This window comes from Chiloscyllium punctatum, chromosome 20, assembly GCF_047496795.1.
Source record: "Chiloscyllium punctatum isolate Juve2018m chromosome 20, sChiPun1.3, whole genome shotgun sequence".
Classification (NCBI taxonomy): Eukaryota; Metazoa; Chordata; class Chondrichthyes; order Orectolobiformes; family Hemiscylliidae; genus Chiloscyllium; species Chiloscyllium punctatum.
Genome location: NC_092758.1, coordinates 18,242,580 through 18,260,900, shown reverse-complemented (window position 1 = coordinate 18,260,900; position 18,321 = coordinate 18,242,580). Strand labels below are relative to the sequence as shown.

The 18,321-nt window shown below is 38.9% G+C and overlaps 1 protein-coding gene across 3 annotated transcripts in view; it reads left to right on the top strand.

The window, feature by feature from the left end:
- Positions 1-18,321, top strand: part of rbm27 (RNA binding motif protein 27) — a 142,455-nt gene that overhangs the window by 52,463 nt on the left and 71,671 nt on the right. For all 3 annotated transcript variants that reach the window (XM_072590434.1, XM_072590435.1, XM_072590433.1), the window contains exons 9-14: positions 7,237-7,386; positions 8,870-9,014; positions 9,847-10,009; positions 13,149-13,358; positions 15,505-15,648; positions 16,661-16,786. In XM_072590434.1, coding sequence (XP_072446535.1) covers positions 7,237-7,386; positions 8,870-9,014; positions 9,847-10,009; positions 13,149-13,358; positions 15,505-15,648; positions 16,661-16,786 — 938 coding nt within the window. The remainder of the gene's footprint in view (positions 1-7,236; positions 7,387-8,869; positions 9,015-9,846; positions 10,010-13,148; positions 13,359-15,504; positions 15,649-16,660; positions 16,787-18,321) is intronic.

The window sequence follows — 18,321 nt, the reverse complement described above, 5'->3', positions numbered from 1 at the left end:
TCTGGTCAAGATCCTGTTGTAATCTGAGGTAACCCTCTTTGCTGTCCACTGCACCTCCAATTTTGGTGTTATCTGCAAACTTACTAACTGTACCTTTTATGCTCGCATCCAAGTCATTTATGTAAATGACAAAAAGTAGAGGACCCAGCACCGATCCTTGTGGCATTCAACTGGTCACAGGCCTCCAGTCTGAAAAACAACCCTCCATCACCACCCTGTGTCTTCTACTTTTGAGCTAGTTCTGTGTCCAAATGGCTAGTTCTCCCTGTATTCCGTGAGATCTCACCTGGCTAATCAATCTCCCATGGGGAACCTTGTCAAACGCCTTACTGAAATCCATGTAGATCCCATCTGCTGCTCTGCCCTCATCAATCCTCTTTGTTCCTTCCTCAAAAAACTCAATCAATTTTGAGAGATATTATTTTCCACACACAAAGCCATGTTGACTATCCCTAATCAGTCCTTGCTTTTCCAAATACATGTACATCCTGTCCCTCAGGATTCCCTCCAACAACTTGCCCACCACCAACGTCAGGCTCACTGGTCTATAGTTCCATGCTTGTCCTTACCACCCTTCTTAAACAGTAGTACCAAGTTAGCCAACCTCCAGTCTTCTGACACCTCGCCTGTGACTATTGATGATACAAATATTTCAGCAAGAGGCCCAGTAATCACTTCTCTCGCTTCCCACAGAGTTCTAGGGTACATCTGATCAGGTCCTGGAAATTTATCCACCTTTATGCGTTTCAAGACATCCAGCACTTTTCTTAGAAGCAACCATCTGTACGGTTTGCTAGTTTGCTAATCGTGACATAGTTAGGTGAGAAAGCAAGTTTCAGGGGAGACAGAGACTTCGTACGAATTTCAGTTGAGAGTTGAATGGACAAGAGATGATAGATGGTGTGTGAAGATCATAGTTTTAAAAAAAAATGGAAAATGAGAATATTTTCCAGACTAGTGGAGACCCACAAAATATTTGTGGTGAAATTAATATCTTTAATGAAGCTTTATATATTTGAGTTGTTGGCTGTTTGCTATTCCGTACCCTCTCTTCAATGGCTAATGCCCGAAATGTCGATTCTCCTGCTCCTCGGATGCTGCCTGACCACCTGTGCTTTTCCAGCACCATACACTACCCTCTCTTGAACAGCCCTTCACTTGCCATTCCTCTTGTACTATAATCATTATATTTTTTCCATCATCTCATAACACTACCTTTCCACTCCTTTTGTTCTTTTACCATGTTATCCCCTGCCATTTACGTTTCCAAACATTATCTGGTTTGAATAAGGGGTAACCTCTTACAGGCTGAGATGAGAAATTTCCTCAGAATTCTGAATGTTTGAAATTCTGTATTGAGAGCTTTAAATGCTCGGTCATTGATGATATTCACGTCAGATGTTAATCAATTTTTAGGTGTCCAGGGAGTTAAGTGCAAGTACAGGGAGCTACATCAGCCATGATTTTATTGAAAAGTGGACAGGCTGAAGGCATTTGTCTGTTATGTCCAATCATAGTAATCATTTCCATTTTGGAAAGGTTGAACTCCCAAGTTCAGGAAAAAGTCTGGCATGAAGTGGGTGCCAGGCCCCTCAATGCTCTGACACTGCTATTGGGGTTTCTGGTAGACCTGCCATGGCAGACGCACATTTACTGTGTCTGCATGTCAGTACACAATTGTAGCCTGTTGCTTTGAACTTCTCATGTAAGTCCTTTGGGGTAGAACTCTTATGAAACCTGACAGTAGCATCTCAAGTCCTTTCATAACTACCTTGGTTTGCCTAATGTTTCAGGATATGCAGATGTTGCCTCCGGGTTTTCCTCTCGGTATGTATAATGTTAGTATTTGAGCTGGTGGCTGCAGATGTGGAATTGAGTGCCAGTTTGTTTTCTACTGTCCTCTCACTCTCAACACTGTTTGTTCAGGAAGCATTTAATGGGTATCTGGAAGGAAAAGAGCACAAAGACAGGTTATTAGTGAGGAATGAGATGATGAAGGTGTGAGAAAAGCAGAAGGTAGATGGTTTCACCACCTGCAGTTAGTAACCCACTGAGGGCCACTTCCTGCCTGTCTTCAGTTTTTCAAATTGTAGGAGAAGGCAGACAACAGAGATGAAGACCAACAGTTACCCTGCTCAGGCATCAGACAGGAGGTGAGAGGTGCAGCATTATTAGCTGTCCTTCAAGATCACATTCCCCATCCACCGAAACATCCGTTAAATTAGAACACCCCCCCTGACCCATCCTAACTCTGCAGTTACCATGGTAGTGCTGCTTGTGCTTTGAGGCCGAACGTCCTCCTGAGTGAAGGGCAAAAGCCCCCGCTACGGCCAACTAACACTCCAAAAAGTATTAAATAGCTATGTGACTCTCAGCATTTGCAGGATGCAAATTCCCACTGACTGTTCGAGTGGCTGGGTAGGAGACCATAAGATACAGAAACAGAATTAGGCCATTCACCCCTTTGAGTCTGCTCCACCATTCGTTCATGGCTGATGTATTTCCTAACCCCATTCTTCTGCCTTGATCCCCATACCAATCAAAAGCCTACCCATCTATGCCTTGCATACACTCAATGACTTGCACTCCACAGCCCTTTTCAGCAATGGGTTCCACGGATTAACCATTGTCTGCCTTAACAAATTCCTCTTCATCTTAGTTCTAAAGAGTTGCCATTTCAACCTGGGACTGTGCCTTTGGCCCTTAGTCTCTCCTGGTCGTGGAAACATCACGTCCAGGCCTTTAAGTTTTCTGTATGTTTAAGTGAGACCTGACAGTCTCCATCCTTTGAAACTCCAGAGTCCTCAACTTTTTCTTCATATGACAAGCTCTTCATCCTCCAGATTATTTTTGTAAACCTCCGCTGGATCCCTTCCAAGGCCAGCACACCTTATCTTTGATATAGGGCCCAAAACAGCTCACAGCGTTCCAGATACGGTCTGATAAGAGCAGCCTTCAGCTTCAGCAGTATGGCTCTACTCTTGTATTCTAGTCCTTTTGAAATTAGTGCAAACATTGCATTTGCCTTTCTAACTGCCAACTAAATCTGCATTTTAATCTTAAGACAATCTTAGAACTCTGACCCCCAAGTCCCTTTGGGCTTCAAATTTCTGAAGCCTTGCCCCATTTTCATCATCTCCATCATCCATTAAATTATGCTCTTGGAAGCCAACAGCCAAACTTTAGATGAGGCTTTACCAACAGCAGATGGAATTTCTGTGTCAGGCCAACTCATTAGTTTTAGTAAGATAAAGGTGCATGTTCTAAGTTTGTCAGTTTTCTTGCCTCCTTGTACAAAGGTGTCAGTTATCAGGTTCGGTTTTAGAGATATTGCTTGCATGTTGCTTCATCAACTAGTGCCTGTTCATGTGGGGGAAAATGTCAATGAGTATCAATGTCCTATGTTTGAGGCATCATTGCCAAACTTGATGTGTTCATCAGACAGCAAACAGCATTAAACATTTGCAAGAATTGTTTGTATGGTTGCGGTAATGTTGGGCAAGCTTTAAATCAAGAAATTAGAGCTGCATGGAACATGCATAATGCAGTGCCTTCACTTTTAAGCATAAACTAGGTTAACCAAGTCAGTGCTAATGCTGCAGAGAATAGGTTGCTGATGCAATGTTTTGAGGAGTCAACGGAAGATCCTGTTGTTGCATGATTTTGAGGAGGGGCGCAAAGTAATGGTTGCTAAATTCATAGGTAATACCAAAATGGATAGAAAACTATGCGGTGAAAAAGACCTGAAGTTGTAAACAGATATACAAAGGTTGAGTGAATGAGTAAAAATCTTGCAGATAGAGTATAATGTTGGAAATGTGAGATTATTCACTTGAACAGGAAGAATGAAGAAGAAAAGTATTAGTTAAATAATTGTAGAATTCTGAGGTGTGTATTTCTGAGGCTTTGTGTATTCTAGTACGAGTCACAAAAGCTACAGCTCATAATCAGAAAGACTGTTGCAATGCTATCCTTTATTAGGAGATGGATCAAAAGAGGGAGGCTACATTTCAGTTATACAGGGCTTAGTTATTCAGTTATACACTGCGAATACTTTGTGCAGTTTTGTTCTCCTTTATTTAAGGAAAGATGCAAGTGCATTAGAGGTGGTTTGGAAGAGGCTTACTGGATTGCTACCTGGAATGAATGGTTTATCTTATGAGGATTGCTGAGCAGGCTGGGCTTGTTCCCACTGAAGATTAGAAGAATGTGAAGTGGCTTAAGTGAAGAGTATATCTTCATGATTGCCCTTGACGAGGTGGATGGAAAAAGTATGTTTCCTGTTGTGTTAGTCTAGAATTAGAGGACATTGCTTCAATGTTTGAAGTCACCATGATGGTGTGGTCAATTTCATTATTTTTTAAGGCAGAGATGAGTAAATTCTTATTTGGCAAAGGCATGCAAGGCTATCTGCTTGCTAAATGGGAATATGAAATGCAAAATGCAGACAGATCAACTGTGATCTTATTGAATGACAGCAGGCTCGAGGGGCTAAAAGTTCTGCTTTTACTCCTATTTTATGTGTTTGTATGTTGTGTAATGAGAAGGAGCTAAGTAATAACCATGACGCAAAGGAACCTTGGGAAGAACATAACCTAAACATAATAGAATTTGGCATTTTGTACAGTTCATTATGACACTAGGGTCTCCAATATGAAGGAAGGACCTTAGGAATGTATAAGAGGCAATTTGGCTATGGTGAGTTGGAGAAATGCCCAAATAAAAATCTTTGCTGCACAAGCAATGCTACATTTGTGCAGTGGATGCAAGTTTCTTCAAGGCACAAACTTATAAATGGAAGGTAAATTAACTGTGATTAGTGAAAGAAGTTGAAGCTTGCATTAGATCAAAGGAAATGGTTTATAAGGATACCAGAAAAAAATTGATAAACATGAGGATTGTAAGCATTTAAGAACCCAGCAAAAGACGACAAATAAATTGATAAGGAAGGGAAAAGAGAGTGTGCATATAAACTAGTGAGAAACAAAGGTAGATAGTAAAATCTTCTTTAGGTATTATGAAAAGGAAACAAAAACAAAGATTGTAGACTCATTACAGATTGAGACAGTAGAATTTATAGTGGAGAAGCTAAACTGTTTCTTTAAGTCTCTTCACTGAAGAAAGTCTCCCAGGAATACTGGGCAATCGGGGGCTAATGAAAATAAATGGCAGTAGTAAATAGGTAGTTCTTGAAAAATTAACTGAACTTAAGGTTAAATCCTGTGGACCTGTTGAGCTTCTTCAGTTATCTTGTAAAATTCAGTGGATTCAAGAAAGGTTCCTGTAGACTGGAAAATAGCAAACGTAATCCTACTGTTTAAGCAGGAAGGAAGGTGGAACATGGACCACTTAGACCTACTAATTTGACTTCAGCAGTAGTGAAAACATTACCAGGTCCAAGACAGAGACACATTTCTGGAGACTAGTGGCATAAAGAGATATTAAAATGGCAGGGGAAAGTGTGATATTGAGCTAAGTGATTAATTGTGATCTGATTGAGGCAGCTCCACCATTCAATGAGCTGAAAAGCTTGCTCATGTTCGAATTTCACTAATGAGTGCTTGATAGCAGGGAAAATGTGCAGTGTAAGTGTGTTTGCTCCTTTAGAATTTGGTTTTCCTTTTGTTTTCTTTTCCCAGTCCTGAGTATTGAGGGCCATTGGGGTATCTATGGCACCAGCACAGTTGGATTATCTGTTTAGGCATAGATTTCAGACTTTCAAGGTCTATGTGGCTTGGTTAGTTGCTGTTTTTAATACCAGAACTGTTACGATGGAGTTATGATAATTATTTTAGAAATTACATAACACATTTCACATTTCACTTCACATATTCATTTTTAGGCATCTGGATTTATGTGCACTTTTAATGTTTGTGTTATAAAGTTTTACTTAATCCTGGTTTGACAGCAGCTAAATGAGTGCTTCCCAAAATTCTTTATGCAGTGAGCTCATTTTCACGTGTACTATATATACTCCCAGGCTCAGGGGAGCAATTTGTAAATGTTTTTGAGGGGGTGGCTTATCTCTTTCCCTTCATCACCACCCTCTCTCTTTTCTCCTTCCCTACCATCCCATCTCAACTTCTCATCATTTCACCTACCATGGGGGAATTGATGAAAAGAGGTAAAGTAAAGAAAAATATCTTTTCTCACACACTTTTGAAACAGCAGAAATCGAACTTGACTGAGTAGTTGATTAGCCTACCAGTTCTCAACCTTTTGTATCTTAAATGGCACCAATCCCCACTTTGTCAAAACAAATACTGACACCATCGTGATAAAAACACAACCCATTTTTTAAACATGTGTAATGATAATTAATAATTTTTTAAACAATGTATCCCATCTACAGCCCTTTTGTATTAGAACATGCCTTCCAATTGAACCAAAACGCATTTCAAAGGGCACTCGGCTGTTGGCGATAGCTTCACAGCAGCTATCGTAGCACTACTTGGATTGGCAAACCTCAGTTGGGAATTCTTGAGCTAAAATTTTTGGCTGTAGCGTTGAATCATTCATTGTTTTTCATGAGGATAAGAAGGAAACAGTGGTGTCATGGTAATGAACTGGTAATTCGGAATCTCTGCTTAAATGTTCTGGGGTCATGGGTTCGAATTGCACCATGGCAGATGGTGAACTTTGAACTTGGTGAAAATCGGGAACAAACAGCTGACCTAATGGCAATATGTAGCCATTGCTGATTGTTGTAAAAACATGCTTGGGTGTTCTGAACTCCAGTTTCTGCAATGTTGGACATTATATTTCTCAATTGTCTAAGATCTTGTAAGTATATAAGTTGTGCTTAGGTACTTTGCACCTATATCGGTGCAGTAAGTGACGACATATAAACTTTTCACTAAACTCATTGAGTATATTTGACAATAAAGGAAAATTCGATTCATTTAAATAGCTTCATCCTTCCATTAATCAACCTTCGCCTGGTCTGGTCTGTATTTGAGCCATGACCCACAACAATTTGCTAAGCCTTATCTGTTCTCTTGGCAATTGGAGATGAGCAAGAAATGCCAGTTAGTGTAGCCAGTGCTTTCCATGTGCAGTGGTTGAATTTTTAAATAATTCCCAGCAATTATGAAATAGCATATAGTTGGATTCCAGTTAATTTAAGCTTGACTTCTAAAAGTACACTTCTGAGAACCCATGATGACCAGACTCCATACCACCTTTCTGTTCCACTTAGGTTCAATAAAAGATTATTATATGACTTCTCTGTTTCAGATAACTATGAGCCTGACGGCTATAACCCTGAAGCTCCCAGTATTACTGGTGGTGCCAGGCCTCCATATCGACACTACATTCCACGAATTCAGACTGAACGCCCAAATCTGATTGGCTTAACGTCCAGCACCATGGATGGCCCATCACGAGGTAAAGGATACTGCATTTGTCTATGACAAGCAATTATCAGGTGGTCTTCAGTTAGTTTCAGAATTTCTTATTTACAAGATACTGTTGCAGAATTTATGTCACAACTTAGGAGTTGTCACAGGACTGAAAGTTTGACACGTTTGGATGTTCTGACAGTGTCGAAGACTTTTTTAACATAAGTCTTGATTTTGTACAGTGCTTACATTGTAAAAATGCATTGAGAGAAATACTGTTTAAAGCCTTCAGGTCTGATAATGGTGGCGAGGCTAAGATATCTGAATTTTGTTCTTTGCAAAAACATTTCTTGAGCACAACCATTCAGAAGAAGCTTTTCCAAAAATGTTAATTCATGTGCTAAATTGGTTGTAGAGAAACCAAGAAGTTTCTACTCCATGTGAGTTGAACTGTATTGTTAATCTCAATCATTTGAATAGTGTAAAAAACATACTGAAACATTGAATAACTTGAATTGATGATGAGGAAAAAATGGTTTGTAAGGTGAATCCATATTTTGGGAGTCTGCACCTAAAAGTCTCTGAGCACCAAGATACTACAATCCACAAAACCTTTAAGAATAGAAAATATACATTGAGCTACAGAATTAGCCAACTCACAGAATCCTAAATTTAAATGACAAATTATACCTGATCCCCCTGTCCCTACCAATTAATGACATTAAACCTTGAGCTATACTTAATTATTGTTTCTAAATTCAGAAAGTTTAAGTTATAAGTAAGTAAACAGTTTGTACTGTGTTGTGTAATATACAAAAGCAAGAAGAGCTAACAGCTACTCGTGCAAAATTTTATTATAGTTGAGTTGGCTTGTATTTCAAAGTGATGGTATTGTCTTAATTGGATCATTTTAAATTGCGGAATGAATGCTGTTTCCTATTTTAACTGGATTTGGTAAATGTCTTTAGTTTTAAGTATTTTAGCTTTTCAGTTTAGTGTGAGGCAAGTCTTCTGTTTAATCTGGAGAATTTTAATAGACTTGAACAAGGTGAAATGGATTCCGGTCTTTTTTTTATTGTCAAGCAATTTTCCAGTGCGTTTCAATCTTTATCATATGATGGTCAGGTTAATTGCAGGTCATTGTATTTTGGATTGGTTTTTAGGGATGTTGTCGACCTTGAATGCCAATTAGCCTGAAATCAGATGCAGCAGAACCCCACATGATGGAGGCGGATTATATGTCACCAAGTGCATCTGAAGTGTTTTTGTATCTGCACAGCACAATGTCTTTGTTCTGAGATGCTAGCATGACATCATTTTCTATTTTTACCTCCATGAAGCTGCATGCCGAAGATGTCAATTGAGAATTTGTAACTTCATGGTTTTGATCTAATGGGTAGCTTTGACTTTAACCAAATTGAAACTAAATCACATTTCAGAAGATATTTGGTATGCTGTGTGCAACTTGGTTATGTTGCTTGTGTATTTAGATGACTAACAGATGTTGTTCATCTTCTTAACACTTGCAGTGCCTGTGAAGATAAACCAAGCCGAGATCTCTCTAGCTACTACAACAAGCAACAATGTTTCACGTGTAGTTATTGAACCAGAATCTAGGAAAAGGACTGTTGTAACTGTGGATGGACCACCTTCGAAAAAACCATGGATGGAAAAGTAATGTTGGACTGTTATATCCAAAGTTGTTTTTGTGAACGTTTGTGTTTTTCTGGGGCAGGAGCTACCACTGTGAGGAATGGATAACACATATATTTTGAAGAATAAATACTCTAATACCGGTTTTACGTGGACTGGGTAATGAGTATGGAGGCCAGACTTCTCACATGTATCTTGCAATCAGCAGCAAGAAGGATTGTGTTCCACTAGTTTGGTGTGGATTTATTCTCACCCATCCCATAGATTAATTTATAAATATAATGTTTCTGTTGCTTCTAATGTAAACATGATGTGACATAATGCATTAATCTCTCTTCTAATCCCAAGTCAAAGAGCAACTTAGAAAACAAGATATGAATTTGGTTTGAATTTTGAATGCAAGTTTGGTCTTTGCTTTGTATATTCCCTTGGTATGGTGAAATTGGATGTTTGTTGTGTTGTGCATTTTTTGAATTGAAATCTATCACGTTTGATGCATAATACGATTGTGCTACTGTACAATTTATGGAATCTTGAGGGGAATGTTGGGGAGTGGGGTAATTATATATTTTATATGTGCCAGTTTGCTATTTTAGCCATTTTCACATCTCTAAATTGGCAGTAATATTTCATATGATCAGGTTGATGGAAGTTGGATATTCAAGTAGCAGTTTAATGAATGCAAAGATTTCACTTTTTTTCTTTCTTTTCTCCAAAACTGAAACTTGAAGTTGGATTTAACTTTGACACAAACAAATTTCTCAAGTCTTTGCTGCAGGCAAATCTTTATCCTAACTGAGATGCTTGAGTTTTCTTTATCATTATGTAAATGTTGCACTTTTTCAAAATTCAGCAGGCAAAACTTCAATCATCAAAACAAGCAAGGATTTCAGAAGAAGACTCAACACACCTATGATAACACAAAGCTAGAGGTCCGCAAAATCCCAAGGGAAATGAATACCATTACCCAGCTCAATGAACATTTCAGTAAATTTGGTACTATTGTCAATATTCAGGTAAGGAGATTGAGCCAGAAGAGTTTTAGTTCCTTTTGAAAAAACATCTTTTTCCCTGAAGTTTGTAAAGGAGCATTGATATTAGATATTTCTGTTGAACAGTCACCTGCTTTCAGCCGAAAATCTATACATCAAAGAAAGAAGTTTCACTGCTGATGATTGAAATGTTAGCTTATTTTTGACTTCCAACTACACCATTGAGGCAAAGGCTATTCCATATGCAAGATAAAAGCATGCATTACTCTCTTTATCATGCGTTTTAACTCCTTATTTTCAAAGTAACTTTCAAAATTAACTTTGACAGCCAGCCTTTAACTGTCCCTGAGTATATTTGGCGAATCAAATCATCCAATCCAAATCAATTTGACTTTTAATTCAGCCTAATGTCATCTTGATAAAATACAGCAAATTTGTGTCTTAACTGGCACCTGATCAACCAGCAAAACTTATATCCCTCAAATACCACTATGCCCAAGTATTTATGATGTAAATAAATTATAACAGTAATGTGTATACTCCCTGCATTACATTTCTATTACTTATTGTGTTTTTACATGGATTTTAGGCATGTGTTGATGGTTTTACGTAGATGTTTGAGGAATGTTGATGTCTCAAAGCTTCAGTTGGTCAGGGCTTGCTATGGTTATGCATCCTTCTTGATTATCCAGAATATTTGATCAACCAGCACGCTCCTAGTCCCACAAATAGCAGTTAATAAAAAGTTTGCTGTACTGCGTCCTGTATGGTGAAAGAAAACGTTTTATTAATATTAAAGGTCTCTATTTAGTCTTTAAACACTTACTAGATACTTCCTTACAAAGTAGCTGCAAGAACAAGGAATAATGATTAAAAATATTGCCATCAAGTTTAGAATTCACCTTTTCAAAATAAAATGATCCATCTTTTAATCGAATGATTAATTTTTAGAATATGGTCTTTAGCTACAAGGTTAGGTTGGAGAGGCTTGGATTGTTTTCTTGCAGTGAAGGAGATTGAGAGTAGATGCAGATAAAGGTGTACAAGATTATGACCAGTTTGGAGAAGGACGGCAAAGAAACTGTTCCAGTAAATTGGACAAGAGGATATTTCCCAAAATCTTGTTATTGATCTCAGTCAGTTGGGGGAGAGATGTATCATTCATATTCCTGACACTAAACTCCTGAAGCAGCTGTTCTATTCTGAACTCTACATCAGGAGGCTTCTAGGAGAACAGCAGAAAGATTTTTGGGGATTCTTTTAAGGGTATCCTGAAAGAGGTCAAGCATTTCTGCCAATTCCAGCCTTGTGACCAACCAAAATAGAGTCATAGAGAGAGTCATAAGGCCTGTCTCGAAAGGACTCTCTGACTCAAGCTGGCCCATGTCAACCAAAATGTCCATCCACTCTAACCCCATTTCCCTGCCCTTGGCCCCTATCTTTCTACAGAGATGAAAATGAAGAAGGTTCATTTGAAAGGTGCCAAACACGTTGGGAGACTTTGTCAGGGGCATACAGAGGTGGTTGAGGTGTTGGAGAGTTCGTAAACCCCAAAAACTCTACCAGTCTTTCAAGCTGGTTTCATCATTCAATGTGAATATGGCTGATGTCCGATTCAGTGTCTTGTTGCAGTTTTTTTTCATCACATTATAATCCCTTTAACAGCAAAAACTATATCTTTCTCATTCTTGAAAACATTCACTGTTATGGCCTCAACTGCTTTCTGTGGCAGAGAGTGCAAGAAGCTCACCATTCTGTGGGTGAAGAAATTTCTCCTCATCTTAGTCTTACCTGGCCAATCTAGTATCCTTAAATTGCAATCACTGCTTCTGGACTCCCCAGTCATCAGGAACATTGTTATCTGCCCAACCCTTGAATTCTGCATGTGGCCATGACTAATGGTTGACCAATAAAATTATCATCTGCTTCAGAAAATGCAAAGAACTGATGTGGAAACTGATGTGGAAATGAGACATTCCCAATTCTGAGGCACTGCTTAAGAAGAGAGGATGTAGACTTTTGACTTTTGACAAGAGATTCAAGGGTGATGCAAGGGAGAAATGTCTTTTTTCAACAAGTGCTAATGAGCTGGAACTCTGCCCAAGAGCAGAAAATATAAATGACTTTAACGTAAGTTGTATGCGCACTTCAAGGGAATAAATCTTCATGGTTTTAGAGATGAAAGGAATTGACTAAATTACTCTACAAAAAGCTGGCATAGACTTAAGACAACTAGATGTGATGAGTGAAGAGAGACTGGATTGGTTAGGTCTATTCAATAGACTCTAGAAGAATGGATGGACATGTTGGTTATCCCATAGAAACCTATAAAGTTCTAATAGGACTAGACAGGGTCAATGTAGGAACAATGTTCCTGATGACTGTTGTTAGTCATGAAGAACAGAGGTGCTGAGTACAGGCTTGGTTGCAAACTGGTGAAACTTATTTCTCTGTAATGTTGCATCTAAACCTTAGTAACAACTTGTAATCATGTAACAGTCAGCTTTCAAATAGGAAAATTTCAAGATGCATCCTTACCACATGGTATCAAAAAGTTCCAGTTCATGACTCTTAACTAAATCCAATATAATCTGTTTTCTTGATGGTTTTAAAAATCTGTTCAGTAATACTGCCATCTAAGTTGAAAGGCAATTCAGGACCATAAATATGATTGCTGAAATATTGATATTGCACCCATATATTTTCTTCTTCGACATGCAGTTTTGTTGTCTTAATATTCAAAACAATAGTCATTGCACTGTATTAGAGTAGACAAGTTTAATAATTTACCAGGTCATGATTTTTATCGAGGAGATGAATGACTATAGCTCTGTTGATCATGCACAAATTGTTTAGAAACATTTCTGCTAACTTTACACCAGGTTTGATTTTTTAAAAATTGTTTTTAATCAGCCTGTTTTAGTGAGTTCTAATATACTTTGGGGACAGGTCGGGCTTGAACGTAGACTTTTTGGCCAAGATGAAGGGATGCTATCACTGCAAAAGATCATTAGCTGTAATTTTAATGGCACAAGGAATCATGCTTGGATCAGCTAAAGGTTGTTCCCAGCCAAAAATAGAAGATGAAGCTATCATTTTTCTCAGATCAATGTACAAGCATTATGTTTTAACATGCAATTTTCTGCCAATATCCTCCCTCCAGGTTGCATTTAGTGGTGATCCTGAAGCGGCTCTTATTCAGTACTCTCAGAATGAGGAAGCAAAACGGGCTATTTCCAGTACTGCAGCAGTACTGAACAACAGGTTTATTAGAGTATACTGGCACAGAGAGAACAATGGAGTTCAGCAGCAATCACATCAGCAAGTACAGGCACAACAGTTAGCAGTGTCACAACATAGCACTGTTCATAAGGTACTGTTTATTCGCTGCAATTCTAACTCTTTATTAATCAAACTGGCACATGTTTTATACTTGGCATAAAGACCTTTTGATTTCATATCTGGAAGCCAAATCGACATCTCCTTTTTAATGAGTTTAAATGTGAACATGCATCCCATTTGGAAAAATTAATTATGCATGTGCACTAATGTTTTGAGAACTAATAAATGTTACCAAGTTATTTTATACTAAGTACTAATCCAGTGAGATGTGAACTTACTGAAATGGGCAGTCCAATTTTTTGTAACTTGGACTTCATATCAAAAGTTCAAAACCAACCCTGGAGCTACTTACTTTCCAATAACCATGGTTGTAATTGATTTTGTACTTTGATTGTATTGGTGCACAGTTATTGAAGATCCTGCTTGTTTTGTCTGCTACAGTGTAAAGTAGCAAGATACATTTTAACACCCACAATTACCCCATAATGAATTTAAGCTTTGAATGAGTTATTTCAAAAATGGTGTGCTAGTTTGATGTCGTTGGCAAAAAGTGAGTGCCTTTCTCCTAAATCAGTTATTGGTGTAGGATATGCTGACTCACTGAAAAAAAACCAGTGGGAATTCATATATTTTACGTGATAGGTTGCCAAGTACTGTACTAAAGTATCCTTTCATCCAGTTACATCTAAATCGAACTTCACTACAGCAAAGAGTTCAACAGTTGTAGATATAATCACTGTCAAAAAAGGACTTTCCATATACTTTGCACACTGTCATGCTCAGCAGCCTATCATCAGTCCTACTTGTTGAGCGCTTCGGAGAACATCCCCAGGATACCCGTTCCAACCAACCCCACTGCCCCGTGGCCGAACACTTCAATTCCTCCTCTCCCTCCGCCGAGGAAATGTAGCTCCTGGGCCTACTCCATCGGTACTCCCTAACCACCCGACGTCTGGAGGAAGAACGCCTCATCTTCCACCTCGGGACCCTCCAACCTAATGGCATCAATATGCATTTCACCAGTTTCCTCATTTCCCCTCCATCTTCCTTATTCCAGTTCCAGCCTTCCAGCTTAGCACTGCCCTCGTGACCAGTCCTACCTGTCCATATTCCTTCCCACCTATCTGCTCCACCCTCCCCTCCAACCTATCCCCATTACACCCACCTCCATCCACCTATTGCACTCTCAACTACCTCCCCCCCCCCCCCCCCCCATTTATCTCTCTACCCCCGTCGGCTCACAGCCTCATTCCTGATGAATGGCTTTTGCTCGAAACGTCGATTTTCCTGCTCCTCAGATGCTGCCTGACCTGCTGTCCTTTTCCAGCACCACACTCTCGAGCCTATCATCAAGAGTTATTCAAAACAGACAGCATGTTTGATAGTGGATTTTAAGAGCATATCTGATTCTGTGTTGTTTGAGGATGGTACAACGAAAGGCTGTCTGCCTCTTAAAGCCACTACCACCAAAACCCATTTCAACACCACCCTCTTTAATAGGATATTGACAGTGTTTCTATCTCCTGTGTTACTTTTCTTCTTCTTTGATGTCTGTGATTTCTTTTCCTACACTTTTGCTTTTTTTTTATTTTCCATCACTTCTCCTCTTTCTCCCTTCTTTCAGCTGTTTGCCTCGTTTGAACAACCTGCAAAGGTGATTGTTGCTTAATTTCAGTTGGACTAGAAGTGTTTTAAAAAGTGGGAAGTTGGAAATCTGATTTCTGCTGAAAGTTAGCAGCTGGTGATTTCACTCTGGTTGCATGTGTTATAGGAATTCTTTTAGGAAGTTTTATTTACCTTCTGTAATCAGTCTAATTATAGTTTACTTTGTGCATGTTTGTTACAACTTGTGCTTATAAAATTGCAAAGATATTGTTTCTTAGTAATTCCTCTTAAATTTTATTACTACTTAGGATAAGGTTGTATTTTAAACTTTGAACTCAACAGCTAATGTAGACACCATGGGCCTTAATGGGCTCTTACTATACAATAATGACTCTAACGTAAAATGATACGAGAGTCAGTTTTCACCCAATTTGAACTGTTTTTGAAATGCTTCAATCACATTCCAAATGTACAAACATATGATTATAAGATTTTTAAGATGGATTGTGAGCAAAAAAGCCATGTGTTGAACTTTAACACCTGTTATCACAAATTTATTATCTATGTTCCAGATATTAAACCGAAACCAAAGCCCAGGATCTTTTGTACTAACAAATGCAACAGTAAAGCAACGACTTGGCTCCCTGGTTGGAAATCCGTCTGATGGAACACAAACCTGTTCTAGCCAGCTTGGGGCTGTCGGAGAAGCTTCACAGGTAATGAATGTTTCACATTAATGCTTCTCTTCTAGCATTTATTTAACATCTTCAAAGCAGAAAAAGTAGAGAGCAGCTAGGTTCTGTGGGAATTTTAATGAAAAGGACAAAAACATTTACACTTGCTGTTTCGTGAACTGGAAGCGAGTATAAGTCAGGCAGTAGAGTTCATTGGTAAGGGAATGATGCTGGGAAGATTGCAGACAGTGGGTCTTAGCAGCAGGCCAGATGTAGATGGAAACTCAGCTGAAGATTGAATATGATGTTCAGGTTTCAAGTCAGTTCAGCCTAATGGTGTCTAGAAATTAGAACTGGAGCTGAGGTATGGAATTTTTGAAACAAACCAGCAGCAACAGTTTGTGTGCATGATGTTTAATCTAATTGAACCAAGTTGAGTTAACTAATGTTAATTCTAGTTGAACTAAGACTGGATAGTGAACGGGTACTCTGACAACTGAAGAAGAGTACAAAGTGGGTTCATTGGTGGTGGACTGGTAGAGCTTGTTCTCATAAGTATGCATATGAAAAGTGATCCAGTGTATAAGTATTGTTGCTCACATGCAGCATGGGGATGGGGGCCAAGTAGATATCCTTAATGATGATGTTGACAGGTGTGCTGCATTGGCTGGAATACGATGCATTGGTTGGAGCTGTTGTGGTTGCGCTTGGAATGAAGGAACTAAGAGTGATTCAGCTAAACTGAAGAAAGACAAATGTTAGTCAAAGAGGGCATAAAGGGGTAATGCAACACATCAGACTTTCCAGGATATGAGCAAATCACCTACTGCCATTCTCCTGCTTCTCTCTATATCCCTGCATGTTGTATCTTTTCAAATTATCATGTACTTCCCTTTTAATTGCTTCACTTGAGCTTGCCATCACCCCACACACAGGCATTGTATTCCATGCACTGACCACTTGCTGTTTGAAAATGTTTTCTCTGCTATCACTTTGCTTCTTTTACTGATAGATTGGACAAAACAGTTTTTTCTGTTACCTTTGTTTCCCCTAGGGACCTCCTACCTCCACAAGCCTGGTAAAGCCAGGGTATAGTTCTGCAGTCACAAAGACAAATCATAAATCTCCTGTTACATCCAGTAAAGCACTTGAAGCAAAAGAAGCGCTCAAGAAAAAACAGGTACTCTCGAAGTTATTACCCGTATTCTTTGTGATCTTTCGCACTTCATTTCATTTTTGAACTAAATTTCCTGCACTTCCAAGTGAGTTTTTGAATGCTGGATTTAATTTATAGTTTTAAGCAGATGTATTGAAAGCTCCTAGAACAGCAGAAGAGTGCAGTGGCATAGTGATATGCTACTGGAATAGTTTAAGAACATGTGAAATAGGATCAGGAGTAGGCCATTTAGCCCATCAAGCCTTCCCTGCCATTCAATAAGATCATGGCTGATCTCCCCCGTCTGAATCCCTGTCATGCCAACTCTTCATAGCTTTCAACTCCCAAGTTATTCCAAAAATCTGTGTACCTTCTCTTTGCATAATTTCAGTGATAACAACACTCTGGGATAGAGAATTCCAGACATTTACAATGCTCTGGAAGAAATTTCTTTTTATCTCAGTTTTAAGTGGGTATCTCTGACTGTGTAACTACTGCCAGTTTGAGATTCTCCTGCTAGTTGTAACAACATCTCAATGTGTATCCTATCAAGCCCCCTCAGAAACAATAAGACATCTCCTATTTTCCTAAACTGTAATGAATAAAGGTCTAATCTGTTCAGCAATTCTTGATTAGTCAACCTCTTCATTCCAGAAATCAATCTATTGAATCTCTTTTGAACCACCTCAAATGCCAGTAAACCCTTTAGGTTAGAACTCTACATAGTATTTCAGGTACATCCTGGAACATACAACCAGTTGTAAAAGGACTTTACTATTTTAAAATTCTAGCCCTGAGCAATAAAAGCCAAAATTCTATTTGTCACCTTACGCTAGGGTTGCCTTTCAAGCAGAAGAACACACCGATCCCTGTGTGCTACATTGGCAGTCCAGAGGCCTGGACATGTAAAGATATTGCACTAAAATGTGAATTTCTGTAATTCCTAAACTTATTCGTTGCTGTAGCAGTATTTGAATTCAGTTAATTAAATATACCTGGAATAACAATATTGCTATAAAATGATGTACAAAAAATGCCATCTCGTGTACTGAGGGAAGAAAAGGTGCAATCCTTCTCCAATCTGCAAGAAGAATACAATCTGATGAAATATCCAGTATTGACCTATGTACCAGATACAACAAATAGGCATTCAGTAAACACTGCAAGGATTTACTCAATAAGTTTTGGAACTTGTGCCAAAATTGGGAAAGTCAACAAATCAAACAACAACCTGGCATAATCAGTGACTCATACTTTTCAGTCATCACCCAGCCAAAGGGTTGAATTACTTGAGGTATCTGATTTCTTACCTTCCGTACTTACCCATTAGTTGGTTTGAGGCAATGTTTCTGTTAAGTCGTAGGATTTGAGAGGCCATTGGAAGGAGATCAACATTGGGTGGTGGAGTGGGTGGAGAGGGATCTAAACTTTAAGGGAGCTTTCCACTCAGCCTATAAAGTTTCTTAAGGGGAGATTTTCCTCATATACAAACAGCCTGGAAGTGAAATTTGCGAGGCTGGGCACTTGCTGGGCCTCCCCTATCATTGGTTAAATCCTGG